A 9,003-nucleotide genomic window follows, 5' to 3' on the forward strand; every position below is an offset into this window, starting at 1 on the left:
TCTTTCGATCGGCCGCAACGGAAACGACTGTATACTACGTTTTCAATTCACCGTCAAGGCGAGGGCGAATGTGTTGCATTTCGATTCGTTGATATCGGCTCCTTACACACTAGGATACGCGCTCTGTAGGTGTTCCCACTACGGTTAAGCTTAATGATGTAGTAACAAAGTAATGCCCGTCAGACGGAGGCGAGCGACAGTTAAATGGGGGTTGAACTTGGGGTTCTACTAAAAATACTAACATAGTAACCCTACACTGGGCTGGTTGTTGCTGGTCTGTGGGCGCTCTTCGTTGAGCCGTCCTTTATATGCCAGCCAGTTAATCTTAGTCGTTCCATGCGCTCCAGGGATCGATTGCCGATCGCATCCTAGCGATGGTGATCGTTGTGGCTGTGGTGGTTACCATTGTGATGGGCGGCGGCGGGTCCAGCGTGATGGTGGTGGTTGTTGCTACTGCGTCTCCGGTGATGCCCGTTGTGACCATTGTGGCCATTGTGGTGGTGCCCATTGTGTCCGTTGTGCCCGTTGTGGCCATCGTGCCCGTTGTGTCCCGAGTGGCCGTGTCCGTGCCCGTGATGCTGTTGGTTCCCGTTACCGTGATGTTGCTGCTCGTGCGCATTGCTGTCGTAGCCCCGGTGCCCATCGTGAATGCCGTGATCGGCCCGGCTGTGGCCACTGTCGTGACCGTGCGCATCGTACTCGCCCGATCCCCCGTGCCCCAGGCCGTTGCCGTGGTCAAAGTCGTGGTGCGATTCCTTCGGGTAGCCGAGCTGCGTGTGGGGCGTTTCCTTCGAGTAGCCGCCGTGCCCGTGCTCATGTCCGTGGTGCTCGTGCGGATGTTCGTGGTGGTGCGGATGCTCGTCCCCGCCCTCGTAGGTGATCTTCGGTCGGTATCCTTTGTGGTCGGCCTCGTACTCTACGATCTGCCGGCGGCCGTCGGGCAGCAGCACGTTGTACTTTCCCGTCGTGTAGTCCCCGTCGCGCATTTCCTCGTGGCCGAAGGACAGATCGGCATCCTCGTCGTCCACCTCGTAGCTGAACTCGTACTTGGCCGGCTCCTGAAAGCATAAAGAGCGCACCATTAGCTATGGCCGGCCGTGCGATCGGAACGTCGAGGTCGATCGTCACATCTTCAAACGAGCCACTGTCGTCGTGGGTGTCGTGGTGCTCGTGATGATCCTCGTGCTCGTGGAAGCCCGACTGGTGGTGCGGCGGTCCGTAGCTCGAATCGGGCGTTCCGTAGCTGCTTGATGGGGGGACCAGATCCGCCGTGTGGTGATCGTCGTGGTGCCCATCGCCGTGCCCGTGGCCGTGCGCTGGCGGTAGGTACGAGTTGACTGGTGCCTCCGGTTTCGCGCTGACTATCGCCGACACCAGCAGCAGATATGAGCAAAGCTGCGAACGAAAGGGAGGTTAGTCGTACCGTGGCGATCTAAATCACTATGGGGATCTACATCACCCTACTATTTTCATAAAATAGATAAATAAACTGTGAGCGATCCGAATTTTTGCGTTGCGTAGATTCCAGGAATTCATCTGTCAAAGTCTAAAGAGTCTAAAGTCAAAGAGTGATAAAAATTCTCCTTAGGACCAACTTTCACGCGATCGTTAGCATAGTTCGGCAACAGTAAGGCACCTATATTACACTTCAATAGAAAGGTACTGGATTTTTCTTTGATATGAAAAAAATTAGTATAGGGAATTAGTATAAAACACTACGGAAAAAATACAAATCGTCAACTTCGGTATTACAGCAAAATTATGGCGGAGCTTTGCGCAACTAAACTAGACATTACAATCAATATTTAAGTTATTTAAAATTATTTCCAGTAAGTTTTGCATCCGTCCCTATTCGTCCGTTTCTCCTAGGCTTATTTTAAGATAACACATCTTACTCGCTGTTGCATAAGGAGGCATCTGGTCTCTGTATAGTCTATGAAATGGCCATACAAAGCATATTGCCTTGTGCCTTTTCTATTATTTAGCTAAACTAAGTCCAATCTCTATCCTTTATTCGAACAACAAAATGTACCTTTTCGCAGATAATAAATATTCAGCTGTTTTAGAATATACGTTATGGCTTTTCGATACACAGTATGGGTGTTTCTTCATATGCATTTTGAGGTATTCGGTATGATGAAACAATATTTTCAGATTTTGAGCGTTTAGGAATATCTTAATAACCATTAGCTTATCTTGGCAGATGTTTCTTATCTCATTAAAAAAATCTCTTACATTATTTAAAGTTTGTCTGAGTTGATCGTTATACTTCTGAATTTAATCATGAACGCATGAATTTAATCAAAATACATGCAAAGAAAGCAAAAACGTTGTCCTTAGATCCTTCCTAAAACCCAACATAAATTCCCCATAATGCAGACCAGCGTTTTCGTTGAAATGAGCTTTTTCGTTGAAAGCTTGCTGCTATAAAAAGCTTCATTTCGACGAAGAATTGCATCGAACGATTGCGTCCAAACGTGTGCAATGTGGGCTGCAATTTGTGAGTAATTTTAAAATTTTGAATTTTCAACTTAGCAGAAAATTGTCAAATTAACGCTATATTGTTAAAACCACCGTGCAAAAAATGTAAATCACCGTGCAGTAAAGTGAGCTTTTTTGTTTCCTTGGTTGGTTTTTTCTCCCAATATTTCAAACTAACCTTAGCAGCATTTTTTAAATAGAAAAGTAATAGATTCAAACGAAGTACCTTTGCGTATTTCTCGTTTAACGGAAAAGCGATCCCTTCTAGCTTACCTTGAGCAAACGGGCACATTTCATAAACTCTAGCATTGCTAATTCCGGACTAACACTTGATTCTCCGAAGCTTTTCTATGATGCTTGATTCTAAGTGAAGCCAACGTGACCAATCGGTCTCAATTCCGAGAGCTAAAATTGCAAACAAGATTATCCTATCACAACTTTACTATTAAGGATTCTTGGCTTAGAACTGTTAAGAACTTTTCTCACTACGGCACAGATCACTTCGTCAACTACAACTTCACTTCACGGCGCTAACCATCATCCGTTCCTGTCACTGGTGTTCGCTTCCAACTTTTCCGCCAACGGTTCCGTTAGATCCTGCTCCGGTTCGCTTCCTTTCGGGCGGACTCAGAACCGTACACTGATTATCTGTCGGCCACTCGATCGACTATTTATACCAGCATTTTGGCCCAATTTAGAGCCCCTCACTGGCGATGTCGCTATCATCAACGCCAGTTGCGGTGCGCATCCTCGCAATTGAAATCGAGAGCAATCGATGCTTGGGAAACCTCCCGAGCACGGTCACAGCCGAGGCTCATTAGCCGAGGAGGTGAGGGCTCTCCGGTCCCGAAAACTCGGAACCGGCCCCCCATCGTGGCCGGGGCTGGTGGCACCTCGTTGACAATTCCTGTCACCTTCGTTGCCGCCCGTTGATGGGTCCTGAACGATATCGCTCTGGAGCGGTGCAAACCGTCGCCAACGATCGCGATCGCGGATTCGAATGTACGGTGTGTTGATTACGAAAAGCACATTGAAATCCACTCTCCGCGTGATTGGTTCATGATTACCGCTAAAGATTAGCATCCAGCGCTCGGGCGAACGGGCAACCCTTGCCCTGTTACGGTTCGGATTCATTCATATTCGCCCGCCACTCGCCGCGTGGTGACAAAAGTGCCGCAACGCCACAGCCCACAGCCCAGTCCATAAATAGTCTCCCACTCTACCGGTTGGAGCCGACTAATAATGGTCCGTTAGTGTTTATCGGCATTTAATAATATTGCCGATTAGCAAAGGTGCCATCGAGGAAACCCCGGCCTACACAAGCGATTAGATTAGGAGTTAATTCCACTGCATTGAGTGGCGTTGGAAACGACATGTGGCAAGGATAATGGCACTAGGTGCATGTTATGTTCCTCTCCAATTTTACTGTAACTAAAGTAACTAATCCATGCAGCCTTTAACTGCTTTTTTGTGATATTCAATACAGACGATTGAAACAAAAACAGGTTAATAAAAACAGTGGTTGTTGAAGTTTGTCACCTGAACATTTGAATAATATGTGAAATTTGATTCAATCGACATTTTGATTCAATGTCGTGTACTGATTGGCAGCCCTAGGTGAATTTGAGCGCCACAAAATAAAGTATATTCTAAGTTTGAAGCTTGAAATTTTCGGTTTTCTCATCCTTTTCCGCCGTTTTTTTTCGGTATTTAAGCAGCTAGATTGGGGTTAGTTACTTATGAGTGAGAATAACTTGGTTTTTTACAGGTTTTGAAAAATGAATGAAGAATTAAGGGTGAAAAACGCGCTATTGATTGATCACAAGAGAGCTTTTTTTCGCGGCCTGTAACTTGACAGGTGTTGATTATGGTATACGATATTTCAAAAAAGCGTAAATTGAATCATTAACATCCTAATCAGTAACAGTACATTGGTGATAAAAATACGTTTGAGGTTAAAATGTTGATCCAGCGCAGATTCAATCTAAAATGTTTGGCCTTCTTGTCTATATTTAAACAGTCTGATCGTTATAAAAAGCTGAGGAGAGCTTCTTCAGCCGACTGATTTAAATTTCAATTGTAATTGGCTAATCCCCTTTGTGTTGCATACTTTCAGGCTGTAAATGCATTCATACACTTCGTCTGTTGTTTGTTTTTAGTTTATTATTTATCTTGAACATTTATCCATTTCAAATGTTTTTTTTTGTTGAGTCGTCCACTCTTAGTAATAGTATTCTTAGTACATATGAATTTTAAAACATCAGTCTCGGCCTCAACATTAGTCAACCGAACAAACATTACTCTAAATAGAAAAACTACGAATGTTACAACAAATCGATAGGTAGAAAAGACGAAAGGGCAGACGAATCGAAAAGACAAGAAGACTTCGTTTATTAAAGCATTCGTTTGCATCGGTAATGATGTGTTGACATGTGTGAGTTTTTCATAAATTATTGTTCAATTTGCGTGTGTTTATTTCAAGGATAAGAAAGGAAACGTAACGTTTATTTTCATCAACATATTCCAGAGGTTCCTTGTATTAAGATAGTTTGGCAGCTAGCAAACGTTTTGCAGACGTCGTTTCACATCGAAGTCGAAGCTCGGTGCGTCCGAAGACTGTGTCCTCGGTGGGTTCATTTCTGATCAGAAAACGACGGGTTTGTTTTCAATATTTTATTTTACGTGTTTCGATTCATACAATCTTAAGACTTTACTCAAAAACGTTGAATCACTGAATCGCTGAAGTTACACATTGCTGAAGCCACACATTACTTGTATGTTTTCACCAAAAACAAAAAAAAAACACTTTTCCAAAGAATGCTTCGTTCCCTTTGCTTCCAAAGGTTGATCCGGAATGGTATGGAAATGGGTGTCCTCGGACAGAGACACAGCCGGAACGTTGAATGGCCTGGCAAACGCATTGGTAAATTTAGTTAAACTGTCTCTGAGAACATTCTAAACCTCTAGCAGGACATGACTATCTAACGCCGATCCCAAAAGTACTGAGTGAATGAACATGGAGCTGGAAATGGCGGGCAGATGCGTAGCGTGTCGTAACCCCTACTGGCTTTACTCTCGATCCAGACCATGATTGCGCGGCGCTTTACTTAGCTTAAGCTTGGCATATACAGTAAGTGGCTTATGAATGAAACGCTGCGCGTGGCGTGGTGATTGGATGGTACATCGAAACGTTGTGCTGAGGATGTTCCGGATCAAGGAGCTCCATACGGGAACCGTTTAGTCTTGTGAGACGCGAGAATGGACACGGACGTCCAGAGGGCACAGGCGACGCGCAGGTGCAGGAGAGTGTGCGCAACCGGACACTCCCCTAGTACTTGTATCCACCGGCGTTGGCACCACCCTGTCCCGGGCCTTCGGGGTACTTGGCTTCGCCTTCGTAGGACACCTACAAAGAGACGACAAGCTGTTGCTATAGCTTCGTGGTAAGGGAATGGCGAGTCGGGTCGCGCCTTACCTCCGCGTTGTAACCGTTCTTCCAGTCGGCCGTGTAACGTACAATCTGTGTCCGACCATCGGGGAGCTGCACGCGGTATTCACCCCGAGTGACGTCTCCATCGCTGACCGCCTTGTGCGAGTAATCGTTCTGGGTTTCGATGTCGTTCACGTTGTACTGGAAGTCGAACGGCATGCCCGGCTCGTGATGGTGCTGGTGAAAGATCGAAATTCGAGAGCATTAGAGAGTTGTGAACGAACCCCACCTGAGCGGCCTGAGACACAAACATCATCCTGGGCGGCTGGGGGTCCGTACGAAGGCGCCGGCCGTCCGGGGGTGGGCTGTGGTCGGGGAACGTTCTGCGGCTGGGGCGATGACGGGAACGGCTGGTTGGGCTTATCGTAAGCGTATCCCTTGTCCGGTGGAAGGTACTGGTTGTTCTGTGCTAGCGTACGGTCCACAATCACCACCGCGAGACACAGCGCAAGAGCCTGTAATCGAGGAATTGGAGGAATCGGAAGAAGAAGTCAGATCACATTCATGTGGGACACTTAAAAAACGGCTACTTTCAGCGATGGATGACTTCATATCTCGCTCAACTGAGTGGTGATCGACTTCAAGATCTAATTAACAACCCAACCGAGCACCGGGATAACATGTGGCGCCTTGTCTCTCGACCTGCAGCCGAGCTTCGTTGCTTTCCAGGAGGGTGATGGGTGATGAAACGGTTAGACACCGAAACACAATGACCTATTGTCGGCGCTGCAACGGTCTTCTTGGCTGCCTTTGTTCGGACCAGCACGCGAGAGCGCAAGTGTTCTACTTTGCCGAACATTACCCGCAAGCCGTGTGTCCATCGTCTCCACTATCCGGCAAAAGGGAGCAATGGTGAATGGCAATGGGTGGCCGTAGTAAGTGTATCACGCCCCATCCCAATCCGGCCGGCTGTCGCAATAGAACCCTTTTCACTTCTCTCAATAGCGAACCATTTCGCGTTCGTGCACCGGCAAATGGACCATCGCAACGTAAGCAACGTGCCATCCATCGCATTCAAACGTCATGGACACCGCGCGCAACCAAATCCCTCTGCCGTTCCCCGTCCGCTGGGTGAAGCAACATGGGGTCGGTTAGCATCGGCGCCAAACCAATGGGCCAACAACGGCTCAGAATGTTCTATGGCCATGGCTCGTTGCCGTGAATCGTCTGCAACTCAGTCTCGTGGGGTACATGGCGAGACTAGGTCCGTCAAGACGGTTCGTCTTGACATGGAAATGCACAGAGCGGGAGGAAAACCTACCCTATGGGCTCAATCAGAGTGTTGTGTTTCCAAACACTCCCTGGCCTGACTCGCCTTTCCGCCGATAAGTCACGAGGTTGTTCTTGCTCGTTGTCTACGCCCTCGGTACCAGTTGGGACACGATCACTCGCGGTGGTTGCTTTATTCTGATCTCCCGTTCTTAAGCACTGAAAGCACTTAGTTTAGAATAAATGTTTGAACAAAAGATGTGTAGTGTTTTCTTTCCTTTCGTAGTAAGTGTTCATTTAACAGTTCCTACACCGGTCATCTGCTTCAGTTTTCTTTTTCTACGCCAGTTGTTGGTTTTCAGTTGTCATTCAGGCTACGTTGCGAATGCTTATGTAGTAAACATACGTGGTGTGTTCAAAAAGTTCTGTTTATTTTGTACGTATACGGGCTACGTGTATACGATTTAAGAGGTTTTTGTGTCGTTATGTTGCTACTCATGTCACTTCCTGACAAGTTCGTCCATTTCGAGTAATCAGTCCATTTTTGACAACTATTTTGCTTGGACGTGTTTTGGCTCATCGTCGATTTTTGTCTACTACAAAAGTAATTGACCACGAGAAGGTAATTAATGCTTTGAAAACAGGAAGAAATAATGGAGGCAGAGGGAAGATCTGGGGAATGGGGTGTATATGGCATCATTAGTACGCCAAAAACCGTTCGTCCGTAACGGAATCGATATAAAAGTGCGATAGTGCGTAGATTTATCAGGTACGTTGCGCAAAGCAAGGTACGAATTTTAATGTGTGTTCCTTTATTATATTCGTTTAGACCAATTGCCAGTAAATGAGAATACTTTATGATGGGTTATCTTTTATCTTCAGTTTTTTGCCGTTTACGATTGGCCTTCATAATTACACACAAGCATCATAGCTATCTCTACATATTACTGGGTTTCAAGTCATGAACCAGCATTTGACGTTCGTTAGAAGCAGGCACCATGTCGTTGGGGAGAGCATTTCGAAACCATCTAACGTTGCTTCGTGTTTTTCTTCTAATTTCTGTTGTACACCAAACGCGGACTGAGAACTATTCGGTAAAAGTTACGAAATTTGTGTGCCTAGATGCACCGTACGCGAGAACTGAGTTGCATTTCTGCAGAACTGTGGTGCGCCGTAACGAGCCAACGTTTCTTGCCTTGAAGCTCACCGTACCGGAAGTGGTCAATTATCTTAAGTTAAACTGTAAATTGGATTACAAGTTTAACTCCTATCGGCAGTTCTTTTTCAACCAAGATTTTGAGTTTTGTGAATTTGTGAAACCGAAACTGAGAGACCCCGCGGAGAGCATGGCTTACAATATAATTTTGGAAAATATGCCAAGTCTAAGGTCACCGTGTCCACATGGAGTAAGTTCTCGACGGAGTGTTACGATTATCCATCGCTCTAATATGTTTTATTACAGAATCGCACTTATGAGGTGAAACATTGGGTGGATGCGAAATATCTTCCGAAATCAATCCCCGCGGGCGAATATCGATTGACAACGACGATGTCGTTTAAAGACAACGTAACAGCGTTGAAGGTCGTCACATATTTCGTGGCCAGAAAGAGGGGAATTTTCGATTCCATGATCGAGTGGTAAGCGACAAGGGTTTTGAACAATTTATTGAAAGTAATAAAGGAGCAGAAATATTCATCGGTGTACATGTTATAGAAAGTTATATCAATCTGATTAGAGAAACAATATCACTAACAATGTTCACATTGTGAGTCCTAGAATAGGCAATTTAAATTCTCTCTACATCGAAAGCCATGAATAAAAT

General features: G+C 45.8%; 2 protein-coding genes across 2 annotated transcripts in view; both read right to left on the minus strand.

Moving 5' to 3' along the window:
* Window positions 1-368: 368 nt before the first annotated feature.
* Window positions 369-2,790, minus strand: LOC131215247 (histidine-rich glycoprotein-like). Its single transcript, XM_058209633.1, has 3 exons — window positions 2,755-2,790; window positions 1,129-1,395; window positions 369-1,058 (listed from the first exon to the last, which is right to left on the minus strand). The coding sequence occupies exons 1-3, from the start codon at window positions 2,788-2,790 to the stop codon at window positions 369-371; spliced, it is 993 nt and encodes a 330-aa protein (XP_058065616.1).
* Window positions 2,791-5,014: 2,224 nt separating this feature from the next.
* LOC131210243 (pro-resilin) overlaps window positions 5,015-9,003 on the minus strand; it is an 8,552-nt gene continuing 4,563 nt past the window's right edge. Inside the window, exons 3-5 of the mRNA XM_058203460.1 lie at window positions 6,223-6,426; window positions 5,957-6,148; window positions 5,015-5,887 (exon numbers count right to left, since the gene is read on the minus strand). Coding sequence (XP_058059443.1) covers window positions 5,810-5,887; window positions 5,957-6,148; window positions 6,223-6,426 — 474 coding nt within the window. The 3' untranslated portion in view covers window positions 5,015-5,809. The remainder of the gene's footprint in view (window positions 5,888-5,956; window positions 6,149-6,222; window positions 6,427-9,003) is intronic.

This window comes from Anopheles bellator, chromosome 1 (genome assembly GCF_943735745.2).
Source record: "Anopheles bellator chromosome 1, idAnoBellAS_SP24_06.2, whole genome shotgun sequence".
NCBI lineage: Eukaryota > Metazoa > Arthropoda > Insecta > Diptera > Culicidae > Anopheles > Anopheles bellator.